This window comes from Eubalaena glacialis, chromosome 18, assembly GCF_028564815.1.
Source record: "Eubalaena glacialis isolate mEubGla1 chromosome 18, mEubGla1.1.hap2.+ XY, whole genome shotgun sequence".
NCBI lineage: Eukaryota > Metazoa > Chordata > Mammalia > Artiodactyla > Balaenidae > Eubalaena > Eubalaena glacialis.
In genome coordinates, this window is record NC_083733.1 from 24,485,486 (window position 1) to 24,507,399 (window position 21,914).

Below are 21,914 nucleotides of genomic sequence, written 5' to 3' on the forward strand. Positions count from 1 at the left end.
TCTTAAAAAAATCACAGAATGGTTGAAATATACAGGGGAACATGTGGGGGAAGCAAAAATCTTTAATCCTTTAAAGCAGCATATTCAAAGTATGGTCTAGAGTAAAGTCTTTTAGGGGTTCCATGAGGTCACAATGTGTTTATAATAACACAGAGATGCTATTTGCCTTTTTCTCTCTCATGTTCTCACACGTGAGAGTGGAGTTTTCCAAAGGCTACATGACATGTGTTGGTATCATTGCTCAATGGCTAATGAAATGTGTGTGTGTGTGTGTATTATTTTGTTTTAAAAATTACTTGTGATTTCTAGTTGGTAAATATTGAGAGATATAAGCTAGTAACATGTTTTTATAAAAAAAACTTTTTGATTTCTTCAGTTATTTTTAAGTGTATAAGGAGGCCCTGAGACCAAACTGTTTAAGAACCATGGCCTTAGGAAGGCATTTATCTTCTCAATTAGTTTGAGATATAGTAACAGCAAAAAGTATTGCTATATCTTAGATATCATGTTGATAAAATAATTTATCACCAGCAAAATGTAGGTTGGATATTGAAAGAAGTAATGTATATAACATCTTTCATAGGATTCTTGGTATAGTATAGAGAGTAGGAGCTCACTAAATGTTGGTCATTGTTAAGAGCAGAATGAAAATGAAGTTATCCTCAGTGGAAACAGATTGACATTATAATTGACATTTCTAGGGTCTCATCAAATAAGGCTGCCTTCTCTAGAGACAGCATTTTGTCAGGACAGATCAAAACTTGCCTTCTGCTAAATCCCGGGTATTGTTGTTACTCTTTCAGAGAGGCATATGAGCAGGAATAGGGAATTAAGTATGTCACAGAGATAAAGGCGGGGGGCCCATCCAGGTCTTCCAGAGAGTGACACCCCGGTATAAGGACCAAGCCTGATGTGCTCTTTCAGGACCAGCCCTGCCTCTGGAAATAGGCGGATTAACAGAGCACAGGGCTGCCAGGATTTAAATTGCACATCTAACTCCCATTCCTCTCACTCAATGTTTTTGCAAGCCAATTTTTGTGACTATTTTATTCAGTTTTAGAAACGCTGCAATAAAATATGCTGACCTAGATGATGATGATAATAATGACAACTATCATTCCATCGTTTCTTGAACTTACTTTCCTCAGAGCTTGACACAGCATTTTGAGTAGTCACCCATGTATTTTACAAAACTTTCCTGTGTGGTTAGAAATTATATTATCTACATTGTGCAAATGAGAAAATCAGATAGCTATTGTGTGTCTTTAAGCTTTAAGGACTTTACAACTAGTACTTGGTGGAGCCAAACTTTGAACCTACGTTTGTCTGACACCAGAACCTCTGCCTTAACCATTGTGCCACACTACAAAGCCTTTGGCGGACATTTTATTTTCACTGTAAATTCTTTTTTTTTTTTTAATTAATTAATTTATTTATTTATCCTGAGCTGTGTTGGGTCTTTGTTTCTGTGCGAGGGCTTTCTCTAGTTGCGGCAAGTGGGGGCCACTCTTCATCGCGGTGCGCGGGCCTCTCACTATCGCGGCCTCTCGTTGCGGAGCACAGGCTCCAGATGCGCAAGCTCAGCAGTTGTGGCTCACGGGCCCAGTTGCTCCGCGGCATGTGGGATCTTCCCAGACCAGGGCTCGAACCCGTGTCCCCTGCATTGGCAGGCAGACTCTCAACCACTGCACCACCAGGGAAGCCCCTGTATTCCCATTCTTGTTAAGCAAGTGTCTTCCATGGGCTTGGCTAATGCATATCTGTGCTGAAGCACCATTCTCTTCAGGAATGTGCTGACAGAATAAAGTTTCTGTTCCCACAAAGCTGAGGACAAAACCCTAAATCTCAGTGAATGTAACAAGGTGAATGATATTTTGGAAAATTTAGTCATGAAAGTGAGGCTCTTGCCAGATAAGGATAACTTTGGCCTCCAGATTTCATTTCTGCTAGTAATAGGAATTCCTTACATTTCTATTTTTATATTATATATTTTGTAAACTGATTCTTTATTCTTTACAACACTGAAGCCTCAAAACAACAATATGAAAATAAGCCAGGGCTGGTTGTATTATCCTACATTTTAGATGATGTAGCTGAAAGTTAGAAAGCTTGAGTTGTTTTCTCAAGATCATTCTGCTAGACAGTGTAAAGTCATTCTGTAACCCTAAGACTTTTCATGAATCTGTAATTAGCATGTGCTTCACTAATATTCGTTTTGCAAGAACAGATATGTACCAGATCGATTCTGGAAATACAAACTGTGAGGATGGTAACAATATTACCACCTCTTGGTCACTCTGTGTATTACCATCAATTTTATGGAGTAGTTATTTTACCTAGGAACTGTATAAAGAGTGTCACACACGCTTATAAATCAGGCAGAAATCATCTTGGTAAACACCTTGAAAAGTGTTAGCACATCAGAAGAAATCGAATTGAGAATGGGCGTGTTTCCACTGTCTTCAAGGGAGCAAGATGGCTGCTGCCCTGCTCCTTATAGAGTGCCCATCCTCTCACTTCTCTGCAGATTGTCTTCTCCAAAGCACATAAATGCATCCCTGGAGTTGTGTATGCTTGAGGCTCAGAAGTTTGATCTTGTTTTTAAGGTGCCAGGATAATGTTGGCCTGAAGCTCCTCTTTATACCATAAGTAACTTGCATGAACAAAAGACTATTAACTTTTCTTAGTACAATAAATATTGAGATAAGAGACTGTTAAGTAAATAGATTATATTATCTTCATTTTATAATATTGAGATATATGGAGGTAATTTCCTCAAGGTCACTGAATGAGCACTTTCTAAAAGTAAAATGTCTACCAAGTCTGTCTTTCTACATCAGTAGACTATATTCAAGTTAATAGCACATGGACTCCTTGCAAATAACTAAATTTATTCTGGATATAGAGTCTCTCCTCTCTCTCTAACTCCTTTCTCTCCTCCCATGGAATCAGCCTTGGGTTTCTCAAAGGAATGCAGCTAATTTAAAAAGTTTAGGGCTTCCCTGGTGGCGCAGTGGTTAAGAATCCACCTGCCAATGCAGGGGACACGGGTTCGAGCCCTGGTCCGGGAAGATCCGACATGCTGCGGAGCAACTAAGCCCGTGTGCCACAACTACTGAGCCCGCACGCCTAGAGCCCATGCTCCACAACAAGAGAAGCCACCGCAACGAAAAGCCCGCGCACCACAACGAAGAGTAGCCCCCGCTCGCTGCAACTAGAGAAAGCCCATACGCAGCAACGAAGACACAATGCAGCCAAAAATAAATAAATAAAATTAATTAATTAATTAATTAAAATAAATAAATAAAAAGTTTATATCGGTCTATTGCTGAAGTACTGGGTCAAGCCAGATGTGAATTTCAGACCTTGTTTCATATTTGAAAACAATAAAGTTACTTCCTTTCTTATCATAGTTAAAGCCTAGAAGGCAGAAAACAGAACTCTCCTGCATTAATGCGAGAGCATTTTTAAACAATTAGATGCCTATAATATGTGATGTCAAAACATCTGGCAGGAGAAATGAAATATCAACTGGAATTTATCCACATACAGCCGAGCAACAGACATGGGGGAAAGGCTGGATGAGTATCTTAACTAATTTTGATAAATTCCAGGAGACATAAACCCTAATTGTCCATTTATTAAGTCTTTGGAATCATGGGTCTAATGATAGTAATCCCATCTGAAGGTTGGGTGCCAACTGAAGTGTCAGCTTGCAGCATTTGAAGATCATCCCTTTCTTGGTTTCTTAATTCTCAGATGTCTTCATTCTTTTTTTTTTTTTTCTGAAAAATTGTTTAGTTTCTTAGATCTGTTTGAGATTTAGGCATTTGATTTAAGCACTTGATTCAAACAACAAAAAGCTCTTTAAAAATCACATTATTCCTGCATTCTTATATCTGCCTTACTCACCAAGGTTGGTAGGGTCATAGTTCTACAGGAAATTTTATTTGAAGAATCCAATAGAATAATGATGATGATCTCTTAATTTATCCAGCTTACAGCTATTTACATGTATTTCATTAATCTTTGCAACATTTCTCTGAAGTATGTAAAGGGAAAGTATTATTAGACCCATTTTTCAAGTGTAGAAAACAAGATAAAATGAGATAGAAAATCATTTTCCTAGGATAGCAATAAGAGCCTTGACCAAACCACCTCATATATGTAGTTGCAGTATTGCTTTGAAAACGTGACAAATGCTAGCTAGTTAATTTACTTGGAAATTATTTCTTAAACTTGTAAGATGAGTTATTAGTGTGTGTGTGTGTGTGTATATAGATCTGTATCTATATTTATATTTTGAGGGGAAGAGGAAAGGGAATTGTTTCTACACATTACAATAAGGATTGGAGTTGAGGTCTATCCCAATGAGGCTTTTCCTATAGACCTACATCGTTGGAAACGCCTCATAGAGTAACTATGTGGTTTCCTTTACTCACAGAACTATGTGTTAAATCTGTGGGAAAGAACTGCAAGACAGAGCTGCTAAATAAACTATGAAAAAACTAACAGTCAAACTTTTTAATCGTAGGTATCGGCATATCCCAAAGATCTGTACTGTTCTAGGGTGTGACAGCTTAGGGATTAATATGATTTGAACTTAATGCGTGTTTAGAGGGTGTCTCAAATTCAGAACCAGGCAGATCCATCTCCTCTGACCCTGAACATGGCCCTAAAGTAAATTGCTTGAGGAAACTGGATCCTAAAGATTACAGGTGGGGGATTTTTGAAGTGTGTCCATATTCTATTGGATATCAAAGAAGCCTGACTAAAAGAATTGTGGATGACTTGACATGACAACTGTGGGTTGAGCAAAAGTTCTTTTTGGAAGGGCTATCTTGAAGATTATGACTCAAACATTGGAGGAACTAAGGTGATTGGCAGTGGAAGGAATCAGAATGTGTGAAATTCCTTAAAAATGTATTGACTTTAAATAATTTTGCCTATGTTACACATAATTTTAAAAACCCTTTACACTTTTTGTAAAATAAATAGATAAATAAAATAAGCATTGGAGAACTGAGAACTAATTTAAATTAGTCAATCTCTTGGTCTATGTCATGCCACCTATTACCTTCACCGTGTCAGTCTTCTCTACCTTTCCTCCCCAAAGCTCATGACGCAACAGACTATGAAGACAGAGAATCTTTGGTATACTTCGTTCAGTGTGGAGACAAGACGAAATGTACCGCAACATTAATCAGACAGTTTATGGACAAGTATAATGGTTATTATGCTGTGTCAGTAATTGGATGTGAATGGTTAGCGATTCATGTAGCTGGTAGTAATTAGTCTTACTTTTCCAAAGATAAACTGAGCACATTTGGAGCCATCTGTGGAGAAAGACAGGAAGAGCACTGAAGTTGGGTAGTGCTCTTTGATTTGAATCTAAAACCCATTCCTTTCTCAGCTGACTGCTCCTGACCTCCTTTCAATGCCCTTTCCTACTTCTGTCATCAAAGAAAGGAATTTTGGGAAGATAGCATTTTGTTTGAATTCTGTCTAGGCCACATATGTGTTGTGTGACTATGGGAAAGTCCCCCCATGTTTCTGAGCTTCAGCTTCCTTCTTTGTGAAATGTGAATGATAATATCAACATCATAGGAATGTTGAATGATCTAAAGTAGAGAAGGCACCTAGTTAACACCTAGCATCATGCGTGGTGCATTGAAATTGACAATTAGTTATATTAGATGTATTCATTCATTTGATTGTTATAGTACATTGTTCACCCTAAATTATTCATCTTTGAATTTCCAGGGGCTATCAGAAACTAGAGTATGATGCTCAATGATACTAGTTGCTATTATTAACGAGGGTCTACCTTGCTCCATTAGCCGTGTGCTTTGCTGCTACAGATGTAACTTTATTTATTATTTCACTTCTGAAGATTCTACAAAATATACAGAATCCTCATCTATTCTCTAACAGCTTTGAAGCATTTTCTAGCTATGCCTCCCTACTTATTTGGCAAAAAGGATTAAAAAAAAACTACACCTCCCCCTGCAGTCCCTAAACCATCTACTCAATCTGAACATTGCTATTTTCTTGAAGTTAAACCCTAGACATAAAAATGATAACTGATTTTTTATGCTGTCAGTTGTGCATTCAGATAACACTTGGTTCTGCCAGCAACTTCCACAGAATTGAAGTTTAGACGATAAATAGGCAGAAAATCCAGTCAGAGACAATCAGAGGTTCCCCTTTCAACTCTACCTCCCAATAGTATTATTTTACAGCTAATGTGCACTCTGTCGACATGGAGTCTGTGCCTTGTGATGCACATGGAAGGATCGATGGGGGGCCTTGGGGAGGAGGAGGACGAGAGCACGCAGACACTCTGCAATCCTGAAACCAGAACATCCTGGGTGGTGTATCTGAGGTTCCTGTTATGAGCTTAGTGTCTAGAAAGTAATATGGTCAAGACTGCCTGAGTGAATAATGATATCTATTCTGACTCTGGAATGTACGTCTGCAGTTCAGACACTCCCTGTTGTAAATAGCTGGAAACCAGAACTGGCCCACAGGAGCTGGACTCACAGATGAAGAAAGACTGGACAATTTAGCATCGTGCTTATGAACATAGGCTCTGGAGGGATCCAGACCAGAAGGATCTTTTCTGTTGTCCCTTTATGTACTGTGCAAGCTCAAATCCTAGGTAGGCTCCTTCTAAGATGTGTGATCTTGGGCAACTAGTTTAATATCCCTGCCCCAGCAGGAAGTTGGTGCCCAAATGTTCTATCGCTAGAAACAAAGCTGTATTTTCATGGGATGCACATAGTAGTTGTTCAGCAAATACACTAAGGCACCACTTCTTAAGCTTTTCTGTCCCTTTGAGTTAACCGGAGATCTTGTAAAAAGGCAGATTTGGATTCTCTAAGTCTGGAGTACAGATTCTGCATTTCTAATAAACTTGCAGATGATGCTGATGTTACTGGTCAGTGGAGTAACTATGAGTAGCAAGGCTCTATTTAGTATGTGTTTAATAGTTATCACAAAACAAGACTCTAGGCTAGTGTTTCTCAGAGTTCAGCATGTGTCACACCCACCTGGAGGTGATTACTGAAGCACAGATTGCTTGTGCTGCATTGGGTCTGCGTTGGAGCCTGAGAATTTGCATATTTAACAAGTTTCCGAGTGATGGTCATACTGCAGTGTGTACCATAAATTGAAAAGCACTGACCTAGGCGAGTTCCTCCCTTATCTGAAAACTTCTGTTAATAGTTTTGAAAACCATATTTGGTTTCTCAGTCTTAGGTAGATGATGATCATCGGGAAATATTTATTTATTTATTTAATATAATCGTATATTTGTATGCAGTTGCAAATATATATATATATGGAGAGTTCCTGTGCACCCTTTATACAGCTTCTTCTAATGGTAACATCTTGCAAAACTATAGTACAGTGTCAACAACCAGGATACCGACATCCATACAATCTACCCAAACTTATTCAGATATCTCCAGTTTTACTTGTCCTCTGTGTGTGTGTGTGTGTGTGTGTGTGTGAGAGAGAGAGAGAGAGAGAGATTAGCTCTATGCAATTCTATCACGTGTCAGTTCATGTATACACCACCACAGTCAAGACATAATGAGAGTTTCATCACTCACCACAAGAATCTCTCCTGTTGTCCTTTTATAATCACTCTTTTAGTCAAAACCAGTACATTTCCTTTAAAGACTTTGTAAGTTTCTAACAAATCAATTTATAATACACTCCATTAAAAAAGAGCTACACTCCCATATCTCTTCACAATGAGCCCTTCTTGACCTTGGGAATATAGTGAAACTGCTATGGTCAATACTCTTAAGATTTTTAACAGAGAGGATCTGGGAGATTATCCTGTCCTTAAAATCTTCACAGAGACTTTTCTCTCTCTGAAAGTTCCCATGAGGAACCTCAGATCTTTCTGAGATAGTAACAACAAAGGATCATATTGTCCCAATCTGTATTTGATCGGTGGACTGAGATATTTCTTAACTTGAGAATTGTTTTCCTCTGGAGAAGCTGCAAATGAAAAAGTTTTATTTTCAAACCCAACCAGTCTTGATGGAAAAATTCCTTCTTTAGCCAATGTCTCTCCATCCACATTTTGTTTAGTCAATGAGAAGAAGTGATGTGGTATTTTAAAAATTCTGCCTCTGCCTGGAATCTCTTAATCATCAAATTCATTAGGTACATTACCTTTTCTTCTGCATGACCTGCAGGTGACATGGTCAAAAATCTAGCCACTACAATACAAGGGTCTCCTTTCCTCCAACTTCCAATAATACTTTCCCTATTTTCTTTACTTTAAGACCTCGTCAACAGCCTCTTCACATCCTTTAGTCTTTCGACACTCTCTGGGGCCCTTTAGGCTTTCACAAGAGTCTTCCTAATTTATCTAGCTCCTGTCTGCCACCTGGTCCCAAAACCAATGCCACATGTTTTAAGTTTTCATTACAGTAGCACATTACATCCAGACACTAAAATCTGTTCTGATTATCTACTGTTACATAACAAACTATTCCAGAACTTAGTGGCATAAAACAACAACAAATATGTATTTTACTCACAAATCTGAAATGTGAGCAGTGCCTGCCAGGGTCAGCTTGTCTCTGCAGAATGTGGTACCAGCTGGGATAGCCTGAATGTGGCTGACCATCCAATTCCAATATGACTCACTCACATGGCTGGCACATTGGTGTTGGCTGTTAGCTGCCTTTCTAAGTGGTCGCTTGGGCTTCTTCATTGCTTGGTATCTGTGTTCCAACAGTGAGTATCCCAACAAAGATGGGAAGTGGAAGGTGGTAACTTTGTAAACTTCAGTCTAGAAATTGACATAATTCACTTTTTTCAAATACTGTTGATTAGTAAGAGAATATACATTCAGGAGAGTGGAGCATATTTCCCCACCTTGCAACGAGAGGCATGTCAAACAATTTTGGGGCCATGTTTTAAAATTACCACACTAACTTGTTTCCCACAAAGGCATTATGTTACAAAACACAGTTAACACAGTCTCAAACTACTTTTAAAATATTAAATTACTATTAAAATAAATAATAAATGTTAAATGTTATTAAGTACTTCTTAAATACTTTTAGAGTTATAAGTCCTAAAACTTTAGAGCATATTAAAAGCTGAGAACGTCTGTGTAGTTTCCTTATTACTTCATAAACCCTGTTAGGTATGTTCGTTGTTGTGCTTTATCTTTGGATTAAAAAAGAAGTCCTTGTTTTAAGACTGGCCTTTTGCAGGGTAGCCAGCTATGTGACCTTGGGATTGTTCCTCGTATCCACCAAAGCTTTTAAAATTTTTCTATAAAGAATATTAATAATATATCTTTTTCAAGGAAAGAGGATGGATTTTATATTTGAACAGAACTCAGTTTGAGACCCTACACTGAAATCCAGAAATGTTAGGAGTCCTGAGTTTGTTTCTTACAAGTAGTATTTAGGCCTCTTTAAAATAAAACAGTTTAAATGAGGAATTACTTCTTTGGAATACTGCTATCAGAAATACCAGTTATCAATAACCAATGTGTGGCTATGATTTTAAACCTGAGGAAACTGTTTCAGGATAAAATAATACAAAAACTTTATCACCCTAATACTACATAGATGTCTTGTATCTGTACTATGTTGTCAAAACCCTTATTGCTCATCACTTGTACTTCAGATGCAGTGTGCATGCAGTGTCCTAACTCTGGACCTTTTCTAGTTATATTATTTTTTCTTTTCTTGAATATCCTGTCATTTCTCTACATTTCCTGTTACTACTGTTCCTTCAAGATTCGGATAAAATGTTTCCTTCTTTCAGAAAGTACATATTTTGTCGCAACTACATGGGAGTTCAGAGAAGGCAGTGATGATCTAATTTATAATTATAGTTATTTGTTTATGTGCCTTCTTTTCCCTCCCAGACTAATGTCATCAAGGGCAGAGACTACATTTTACACTTTTCTATAATCCTCATAGCTCATGGCATACAAAGTATCACATTGTAAGTGATTGGCAAATATTAATTCAATGAGCAAATAATCTTAATGGTTACTTTTGGGATACAATTACAAGGTTTTTAAGCACATGCTTATAATACGGTAAATACTTTAGAATGTGATTTTTTTTTTTTTAATTTGTTTATTTATTTATTTATTTATATTTTTGGCTGTGTTGGGTCTTCGTTTCTGTGCGAGGACTTTCTCTAGTTGTGGCGAGCGGGGCCACTCTTCATCGCGGTGCGCGGGCCTCTCACTGTCGCGGCCTCTCTTGTTGCGGAGCACAGGCTCCAGACGCGCAGGCTCAGTAGTTGTGGCTCACGGGCCTAGTTGCTCCGCGGCATGTGGGATCTTCCCAGACCAGGGCTCGAACCCGTATCCCCTGCATTGGCAGGCAGAGTCTCAACCACTGCGCCACCAGGGAAGCCCAATACTTTAGAAACAGAAAAAAAATCTAACCTATCAAGATATGGGGAAAGAAAAGGGCACAGAATTCTTGCAAATATTCTGAGGTGGGAATATCAGAAGAGAGGTTTCCTAAGGAAATAAAATATCATCCAAGAACACAGCAGTTGGTTGTATACTTTAAAGTTAATAACCCAAGTCTAATTCTTTGTTAAAACCTAGAGTAGTTTTGTCTTACATTATCTCAATCTCAGTAATCAAGAAAAAGATGTTGCTTAATTGTTTTTGCAGTTTGTCACTGTTATGTGCAAGTCTATCACTAAACCTAAGAAAATAATTTTGCTTGCTAACCATCCAGAAATCTGTGATTGAATACTTCCAGACGTTAGCCATTCTCTCCCTTTAGAATCTTTGCAACAACTGTTTCCTCTGCCTGGAATATGCATCCTCTTGCTGTAGTCATGATTAACTCCATCTTTAAGTCTTTGCTCAAATAAGCTCAACCCTTACCACCATCAGTACCAGATCTTCCTTATCCTGCTTTATTTGTTTTTATTAGCATTTAATCCTTTCTTACATACCATATAATTGTTATTATCATGTATACTGTTTATGAATTCTTCTCCATGGGTAGAATGTCTTATGCTTTAAATTGATATCTCCTCAACAGCTACAGAGTATCTGATAATAGTAAGTCTTCAATAAATATTTACTGAATGAATGAATCATTGATTGAATAAATGAATGAAGGGAGAATATGTAAACTAGTACTAGACTGTTAACATTTATCTTGGCTTAAAGAGCATTGGCTAATACCTAATTCCATTGGATAATTAACTGGTAGTATAACAACATGCTTAGTTTCTATAGACATCTTCAAATATTTGAACTGGAAAGTTCACCACAACTCAATGCAATGTAATTACCTTTTTGTTTTCATAAAGTATAGTATGAAGCATAGAGAGAGGAAATATGTTTCCTGCTATATGCCAACAATTAAACAACATGTTATTAATCCTAGGCTGACCCTGCACCCTAGTCCAGAGTTTTAGTCACCACACTCTTTTTATGCAACTACCCTATAAACCAACTTTTCACTCTTCTTATTCACTATGTTAATTAATTGTGTCCATTTGGACCTTTTAGTATATTGAGATGGTCAAAATGTGGTTGGACAGTCTTTTATCTCCGAGATACAAGTATCATGTTTCCTTTAAGCCAGTGTTTTTTTATCTCTCAGACTATTTTGGTTTTTTGTTTGTTTGTTTGTTTGTTTTTAATGGAGAGAAGGTAGAGGGTATTTGTGGCAAATTATTTCACCCCAGATACACTTCTAGAGGAAAATCCTCTCTGCTAGTGTATGGCTTTGTAACTCCATTTCTGTGGTGTCTGTATCAAGCTAATATTTAAGGCAAATATTATATAACTGCAAGAGATTTGGATGTGCTTTGGAATGAGGCATACTTTAATTTCAAACCCTGTATCGTATCTGTGTCTTTTAATTGTTTGACTTCAAGGATGTGAGATAGTTTCTCTGTACCTTTGTTTTGTCATCTGTATAATGGATACTATAACTGCATAGTAAACACTAAACTGAACATCTATCATTATTAGCTTCCCTTTTTCCCTTCCCTTCCTTTGCCTTCATTTTCCATATTACCCTGAGTCTATATTCACTGTTATTCATATGATGAAATGATTTGTTTAATTGTCTTAATACGTTAGGAAATTAATTCTTTTTAGTTTTGAGCAAATTCCAACACTTTCCTGAGACAAAATTATAATGAAGGTTTATGTGCAAGAAATGAAAAGTTATAGAATCTTTTTATTCTCACATAGTTATGAAAAATCACATGGATAGGCAATATTTGAAATGATAAAATTCTGAATTGCTCTCATGCACTTAATTAGAAGTAAATATGGATGTTGGGATGAGAAACTACACGGTGGAACTCATTAGCAGAGTTTTTATTTATTTATTTATTTATTTATTTATTTTTTCAGTAGAGAATTCTGGGAGCAATACCATCACCAAATATTAAGAAATTAGTGGGGGGAAATCCTGAAATTATGTATAAATGAATCCGAGTCAACTTGCTTACAGGAAAAACAGTAATTTGTAGTGCTGTGAATGCATGACCTGTAATTTCAATGTAGGAACCAGATGAGGTGGAAAATTATTACAACAATTCCTAATTTAGTTTCACTGAGTCAACTCTGGATAAATTTTACTAAATAAATTTGGTAGTTAAACATGAGTCAGAATAAAAAGCAATGTTTGTTTTAATTTAATGATTAGAGCAGATATTAAAACCTACCCCACATCCACCATCTGGTACTCCACTTGCCTTTACCACAGCCTTGTTCTATGACTGCATACTTGCAGTGGTCAGAAACTCACTACCTTGGGAGACTGATGAGTTTTTCTCTTGAGCACCTGTGTTGGAAAGCACTTTAATCTTACAGTGAGCCAAAATGTGCCTCAAGGTATAAACAAGTCTTATTCTCTTCCCCTTTAGCCTAGTAAAATACAAAGTATCTTGAAAAAATTGTTTATATGACATGGTTTCAGTTCCCTGGAATAATGGCTAAGGAGAAAAATGTGCTTGTAGAATTAGGCACAGAGGTGACAAGACCTCAGAGGAAGTTGAGTCAGTAAGGAGGTAACTAGAAAATTTGGAGCAAAACACAACATGGGACAAAAACAAGACCTAACTCTTAAAATTCTGTAGTTTGCTTAGTGTTTTCATATATGATTTCATTCACTCCTCTCAATAACTCTCAGATAGATATTATCTTGACTTTAGGGTGACCTCTTATGTACCAGTTACTGTTCTATATCCTGAATACAACAGTGAACGAAAAAGTCCTATCCAGATGGAATTTACATTCTAGTAATGATGACCAGGGTTTGCCAAACCATAATACCTGCTTACCAGTTGGCTTAAAGTCTAAATTTCTACTGCCAGAGGGGATGCTAGGACAGATGATTCTTTCTAGAATCAAAGCTTCATAGAATATATAAAAGTACCACAAGCATTAATGCTGTCTTCTGAACCCTCATAAGATTCATGGTATAGACAGAGGAAGATTTTTAAATGAAGAAGGGATTTTCTCACTAAAATTCTTACAATATTGAACATGATCAAAGCTCTGAAGTCCTTTTAAGATTTTTTTTCCTAATAAAAGTTTCTGGGCTCAAATCAGACCCATTGAGTCAAATTTTACCGAATGTTCTGAAATCCACAAGAATTTGAGAAAAAAAAAACTGCCTAAGTTTTTATTTTAGATGTTTCAAATGAACTGAATTTACTACCCTCTCTCAGTATTGTAGGTTATGGCTCGAATAGCCAAAATTCAATAAAATCATTTGTTCCCTCCATAAAAGCGAATTTAAAAGAAAATTACATTCCCCCTGAACTACCCCCCCCCCCCAACAGACTGTACCCTCCTCATACCATCAACTGGCAGAAGTAGCCAAGGACATATTTGACCTTGGACCTTTGGAAGCTATTACTCTGATCATCACTGGTGGCCAAAAGGCCTCTGCTGACAGTAGATACAGTTTTCCAGGAGTCATCAAGAAAAAGGTGTCAGTCTCATTTCATTTCCATATTGGGGATGAATGCACAGGGTCAAATTATTAGATTTTTTAATTAGAGAAAGGAGAAAATCGATTGTTGAGATAAGAAAATAGAGAAAGGAGGTTAGCACACCTATAACTTGATACTGCAGCCCTGTAATTATCATTTGTAAGCACTGAGCGAAAAGTTGAGTTCCAACATCAGTCTCTTTTATTTTACCTGGTTTTATTTTTGTTCATACATTTCATCTATACCTGAGAGTCTCCACCCCTACCCCCATTTATGTGTGAATATAATAGAATATGTTTTTGTTTGTCTTTTCTATTTGGTATCTCTTGTCCTAGAAGAGTATCTGGCACCCAGTAAGTATAAGGTCAATATTTGTTGATTGAATGGAAGTTTAAAATTACAATTATTATTTGTTAAATGTTTATGAGAGGAAATAATCATATTACTTTAGCCATAGGGTTGTATAAAAATGAAAGCATGGTGCCTGAGAGTATGTGTTCAATAAATAGCAAATAGTTTCTTAAGATGATGATGCTGATAATGATGATAATGGCATTCTGATGTGGCTGGCATAGATTATTATTATGGAGTAGGGTTTGGGTTTCCAAGTAGGATTTCACTATCAGTTTGAAAATGATTAATGTTCTAGAGGAATGTGCCCATATGTGGGCATCAGTTAGGTTACTTTTTACACAAATAACTTTATTCAAAGATCTGCCCCAATCATGCTAGGCCATGTCCGGAATAGACCACCACAAACAAGTGGATTATTTGCAACAGCAAAAATGCAGGTGCCAACGATAGAACTTAGCATTTTGCCGGCAGTGCTTTTCTCTTGCATCCTTTTTTTTTTTTTCTGGTGTGTTAAGAAAAAAATCACTTTTCATTTCTGTCTTTGACCTGATTTTTTAGAAATTAAAATATTTTGGGTAGCATACAGGGCTTTTCGCCATTCTCCATAAATTCAATTTAAAAAAAAACAAACAAAAACCTCCAGCAGCTTTTCTTTTTCACCATTATTTGCAATTATTTTGCTAACAACATTGAATACTCCGCTATTGGCCAATGTTCTCTCTCTCATAATGTTTTGAAGTAAGCTTGACACTTGGTGTCCTTGTCAGCATCTCTGTTGCTCTATGTTGCAAATTTGCATGATAGATTTACTGGGTCCATGAAGAGTTTATTAACCTTCCTTTAACACAGTAGGTAGTTTAAAAGTTTTTTGCAGCTAGCACCTAACTTTTTTATCTATAACAAAAGAGAGAGAAAAAGAGAGAGAGAGAGATTGGTTTACAGACATTCTGAGCTGCCCAATACCATTATATATAGGTGCTCTGCATTGCCTCTCTATATACAATTATAAAAACACCTAGTGCTACCTATTATTTATAGATTTACATATTTCACCCAACATATCTTTTTAAATTTTATTAAAAGAATACATAATATTCTATGTCTCGTTGCCTTTCTAATATACATTGATAAACAGATGATTTTGTGGATACAAATGCAGTTGGAGGAAGTAGTGACGTATGGATATAACTATGTATATCATCTACGTTTACATTCACATATATTCAACCCTTTTAATATTAACATCTGGGAATAAATCAGCATCATCCATTTTATTATCATGTACTTGACACTGAGGTGGTGGCTTGCACTGTAGTCATTTCTACCACCTCTGCTAATCATTTATCTTGAGTTATGTATTTGTTTTGTTTTTGTCACTCATTATGGTATATATATCTTGGTCCACTGTCACAATAAATGCATAATTTATTGTGGCCAAAGCATAGACTGAGGAAAGGAATCATCTCAAGAGATTGGTCTGGCTTTGTAGTCAGAGCATTAACTAAGGATAACACAATCTTAATTACCGTACGTGAATTCTGCTGGGCAATAACTCATGGAGGATTAGGGTCATTTTATAGTAATATTTTGTCCATTGTTCCATAAGTGCGGGGTGATTGACAGTTTAAATTTCTTGGGAAAAAACAATGAACATATTATACCACAATGGGATGGGGGAAATTATGTATTTTTCTTATGTCTATGATGGTAGCTTATATCCAACTAATTCCCCCAGTGAGAATAACTACAAAATTAGAGGAAAAAACGGTATTTGAAGGCAGCCAGTACTTAAGAAGCCAAGATACCAGAAAGAAAGGAAACAAACTGAAGTGACTCCTAAATTTAGCACTGCTTATTTCCTTCAGGACTTTAAGTGATTCAACTCAGAGGGCATAGAAACCAAGCAGAAATCAGTGACCTGGAGTTCATGAGTGTCTCATGGGACTGTGGAGACAAAAGCTGTAGTTCAGGGCTACAGAAGTATCCAGAAATGGAGAGGCCAAGTCTACAGTGAGGAGGTAATTGAAAAGAAGACAACAGAGCATCATGGATGGATTTTTCCCATAATGCATTTACCAAATCTTAACATGTGCAGGAGTAAGAGGATTTCAAGGCTATCGGTGTGTGCTAAGAGGCAAAAAGCTAAAAAAAAAACTTTTTTTTTTTGCAATTTAATAGAAAGGGTGGGCTCTAGAAATAAGGGAAAACCAGAAATTAAATCAGCCCTCATAAATTCTGAAATCCAGCCTTAAGAGTATCGAGGTGATCTATCTATATAGACCTTCCTGTGAGGAGAAAATCAAACTCTATCTGAAGGAAGATGATAACACATTTTCGTATCTGATTTCCAAAATTAAAACCTAGATACAGGAAAATGGTAACAAAATGGCATAAACAATTAATGCATTATATATATCCTTTCATTGTACGTAAAATGTTTGAAGCATTACTCTAAGGCATATTCTAATAAGTCAGTGACACATATACAAATACGATATTTAAGGTTACCACTAAAATAATATTAATAGAAGACTATGTAACTAATAGGCTAATCCCGCTTTTCTATCTTTTTTTGGATTCATAAGTTTTAATTCTTTCATCTCCCCCATTAGCCTATTAGTTGGGGGAAATAAAAGAATTGAAACTTATGAATCCCCAAAAAAATAGAAAAGAGGAAAAATGAGAAAGAACTGATGAAGAAAATTTTAAAGTACAAGAAGAAATTAAAACCCAGATAAACAATCAATCACACTAATTGTAAATAAGCTACATACTTCAATTAAAAGACATTCTTTGTCAGACTAGGAAAAAAGCAATCAATTTTCAAATCATGTTTTTTATCAGAAATAAACCTCAAATATAAGAACAACACTTAAAGACTGAAACGATTGAAAGAAGATCTATGCAAATTAAAACCAAAATGGTTCAGCTATAGACTAAGAAGAAAGAAATATTACCAAAAATAAAGAGAAATTTTTCATAATGATAAATGATTAAATTCAGCAGGAAGATATAAAAATTCTAAATTTGTATGTACCTAATAAGATGTTTGCCAAGTACATAAAGCAAAAAATTGACAGAAGCAAAGGGAGAAATAGACAAGTCAACACTTGTAGATGAAAATTTTAACCTACAACTCTACTAACTAATCAAATAAGTAGACAAAAAATTAGTAAGGATAGAAAGTGTTTGAATAGCATGATTAGTCAACTTGCCTAATTGTAATGTATAAAACACTGCACTCAAAAATTACAAAAATATTATTATTGTCAAACACACTTGAAACATTTACCCAACATGGCCAAAATTGGGCCATAAAATCAAGTCTCAAGTCTCAACACTCAAAGCGGAGTATGCTTTCTTCACACAGTGGAATTAAGCTAGAAATAAATCACCAAAGGCCCTGAAATGATCCCCAAGTATTGGAAATTAAGCCATATATCTCTAAATGATCCATGGAAAACAATAAAATCACAAAGGGAATTAGCACATTTAAAAAATGAATGATAACAAAATAATGACATGACAAAACCTGTGGAATAGAGCTAACACAGTGCCTAAAGAGAAATTAGCCTTAAATGTCTACATTAGAAAAGAAGAAATGCTAAAAATCAATTATCTAAGCATCCACTTCAAAAAGGCTAAAAGTGAACAGAAAATTAAAATCTAGTAGCAAGGTGAAAATAAATATAGGGTAGAATATAGTGAAATTGAACACAAATATACAGTCCTGAAATTCTACAAAGCCAAAAGCTCTTTATTTGCGAAGATAAAGTTGATAAAATCTTGCAAGAAAAAATAGAAAAGGTACAACTTGCCAGTATTAGAAATGACAGGGAATTCCCAGCAGTCCAGTGGTTAGGACTCCGTGCTTTCACTGCAGGGGGCATGGGAAAAAAAATTACAAAGGGGACTTCATTACAGATTCTATAGATGTTAAAAAACAATAGCTGGACATTATTAACATATTTATGGAATAAGGATTAAAATGTATATGACTGACATAGACTAATAAGTTGAAAAATGCAGTCAGTGCAAACTGGCATAGATAAGAAAAAGAGAAAAATATGTCTATCATTTTCTCTATTGAATAAATTGAATTCACAATTACTAACTCTTAACACATAAATTGTCATGCCCAAATGAACATGACACATACTTTATCAGAGAGAAGTAAAAGAGGGAGCAGTTTCCACCTTATGTCACAAAGCCAGAATAATCTTAATGCAAAAACCCAACAAGAATATTACAAGAAAGGAGAATTAACAACAGCCTGCTTCTCATAAACAAAATCCTAAGTAATATATTAGCAAATCAAAACTGTTAATATAAAAATATAATATTACACCCAGGGAATACAAGGACAGATGATAACATTTGAAAATCTATTAATGTAAATTAAAATCCTGAGGAAAGAAAAGAGAAAAAAACATGATCATTCTCAGCAGATGCAGAAAATGTTATATCTTCATCTCTTGTTCTTGAAAAAGCTCTTTGCACACTAGAAATAGAACAGATCTTAATTTGATAAAGGATAGTTACCAAAAAAATAGCAAATATCAGACCTAATGGTAAAATATTGAAAGGTTTCTCCCTGAGATTGGAAATGAGATAGGTTGTGTACTATTGCTACTTTTATTCAATTACACTGAAGGTTTTAACCAGTACAGTAAGATACAGGTAAGAAATTAAAGTATAAATATTGGAAAGAAGAAATAAAGTTGTCCCTATTCACAGACAACATGATTGAGTACATAAAAAGGAAAAAAAAATCTAAGTTAAACTATTATCAATAATGAAGAAAGTTTGCATGCTTGTTAGAGTTATAAAATAATCATATTTTTATTTTCTAACAATACTCAGAAAATAAATACACTACTTATAATAGTAAAAAGACTTCAATTAAATAGTAACAAAATCTAATGAATGACATACAAAACTTCTAAACAGAAAACTACAGAACATTACTGAGAGAAATTAAAGAAACTATAAATAAATGAAGTATATACATAGTTCATGATTTGGAGATTCAAATGTAAAAAATATCAATCCGCTTTAAATTTATCTGTAGAATCTTTGCAATATCAATCAAACTTCCAACAGCTATGTGTGTGTGTATGTGTGTGTTCGTGCCCACAATTTGACAAATAATACTAAAATGTGTAAAGAAATTTAAAGGGAAAAATAATGAAGAAAATATTTTAAAAGAAAAATAAATTGTTGATCTTATCATATTCATGATAACAATATATGAAGATCTATCATAAAGAGTTATTAAGAGAGGATTGTATGAGCATAAAGACAGAAAAATAGAACAGAAAATTCCAGGAACAAGCGTGTACAAAAATACTCAACTCAATGACAAAGATACCATAGGTGGACTTACAATAAAGTTGACAGTGAATTGGATATCCATGAGTGGATGAAACTGAACCTTGGCCTCTAACTCAGAACATCAATTTTAGTAATCTTCAGGGAGATCAGAGATGTAAATGTGAAAAAAATAATATACCTTCTAAAAATAACAGAATTTTCAAATTCTGGATTATGCAAATAATTAACGAATCAGTTGCAACAAGTGTTAAAGTTAATAAGAGCAAAAACTGATGAATTCAGCTTTATTAAGAATCTGTGTTCCTCAAAAGTTACTATTAAGAGTGAAAAATTAAGCCACAGAGTAGGGAAAGGTATTGTGACACTCATATCTAGCAAAGGACACGTATCCTTAATATATAATATGCATATCAATTAGAAAAACATAGACAACCAATTAAAACATGGCAAAAACTTGAACAGGTTCTTCACAAAAGAAGATATCCAAGTGGCCAGTAAGCATAATATGTCCTTAGCATCAAATCATCAAGATATTAAAATAAAATCGAACTGAAACATAACTGTACACCTCTGCAATGACTAAAATGAAAAACAAATAATAAATAACTGGCTTTTCCAAGTGTTCTTGAAGACATGCAGCAACTTGAACTCTTATACATTGCTGGTCAGAGTGTAAACTGGCACATCCACATTAGAAAACATATTTGGAAGCATATGCTAAAATTGAAAGGAGCCATATTCTATAATCTTTCATTCTATTCCTAAGTATGTAACATAACGGAATTCACGTATTTGTACACCAACAGAAATACACAAAATATTTATAGCAGCACTTTTCAGAATAGCATGAAACTGAAACAACCCAAATATCCACCAGTAAGAGAATAAATAAATAAATAAATGGTGGTATATGTATACAATGAAATTCTTTCCCAAACAGTGGAAAAGAATGAACTACAGCTGCCTACAACCACATTAATGAATTTATAAATACTATATTGAGCTAAAGAAGTCAGATACAAAAGTGTGTACTTTATATTATAATTTCAGTTTTTATAAAGTTCTGAAGAAGGCAAACTAATATAGTGTTAAGAAACAGAGTAGAGGTTACCTTGAAGGGCATAATGCCTGAGAAGGGGTACACGGGAAGCTTTGGGGATGCTGGTTATATCTTGACCTGAGTGATAGTTACATGGGTATGTTCATTTTATAAAAATACAATGGAATAAAACCGTAAGGTGTATGCACTTTATTGTTTTCATGGCTTACTTCTACTACAAAAGTTGATCTCTCACAAAAAATGTAAGGAGTTACCCAAATAATTAAAAATATGAAAATTATATTTCTAAAAATAAATTCACTAATAAAAATTCCATGTTAATGGAATCATCAAACCTTTCTTTTGAGGTTATTAGTTTATTAGGATATTGTATTGTTTGGGAAGTGATCCATCTTAAAAATATATTTTAAGGTTATGTTTTATGAGTGCTATGCTAAAGAGAGCCTGTGGGGAATAATCAGTTTTGTTTGTTTCTGTGGGTTTTTTTTTTTTTTTACTTGTTGATAAAACTGCCCTGGATTAATATTTCAGCTTTATCACTTCTTGGCTTTGAGTAAATATGGGCAAGGTGACTAGCGTCCACATGATTTCTAGGCGCACTGGATGTTCTTTACTCCCTATTCTGATATGTAACATATAAATTTCAGTCTTACATAGCCTGAAATCATATTCCCATTTAAGAAAATAATGTCTTCACAGTAATCCAACAAACCTCAAAGAAATAGTACATAACAGATCACACAATACATGCTGGGTAGTTTACAATATTAGTTTTCTTCCCTAATAAAGTATATCTGTGTTTGTGTGTGCATGTATGTGTATGCATGTATTAGGGGCACAACTGTTATTCTAAGCTGGTGTTGGATGAGCATTTAAACTGAATATTAGCTAAATCTATATTCCTCTGAAAGTGTGAGTCTCCTTTATTAAGATTCTAATATATAAGGGATTTAAACTGAATTGCATTGTAAGAGTAATACCAAGAAATTCAGTTCCAATAATTTTGAATCAATCCTATTTGAAATAATTAGGGGAAAAAAACACTGAAGATTTAGTAATAGAAGCATAATGCAATTTTTGTTGGCAGAGTAGAATTAGAGATTTTGCAGAGACTTAGATTACCAAAGGGAGCATAAGGAATAATAAACTCATTACGGCATTTTGTTTCCTCGCCTCTTACAGT

General features: G+C 35.2%; 1 protein-coding gene and 1 non-coding gene across 4 annotated transcripts in view; both read left to right on the forward strand.

The window, feature by feature from the left end:
- CDH8 (cadherin 8) overlaps window positions 1-21,914 on the forward strand; it is a 367,319-nt gene that overhangs the window by 260,901 nt on the left and 84,504 nt on the right. The window contains exon 8 of one of the 3 annotated variants that reach the window (XM_061173973.1): window positions 9,414-9,419. The exons of the other annotated variants lie outside the window; for them this stretch is intronic. Coding sequence (XP_061029956.1) covers window positions 9,414-9,419 — 6 coding nt within the window. The remainder of the gene's footprint in view (window positions 1-9,413; window positions 9,420-21,914) is intronic. 3 annotated transcript variants of the gene reach the window in all.
- On the forward strand, window positions 4,355-4,485 carry LOC133079204 (small nucleolar RNA SNORA18). Its single transcript, XR_009698085.1, has one exon. It is a non-coding gene; the product is annotated as a small nucleolar RNA SNORA18 (small nucleolar RNA).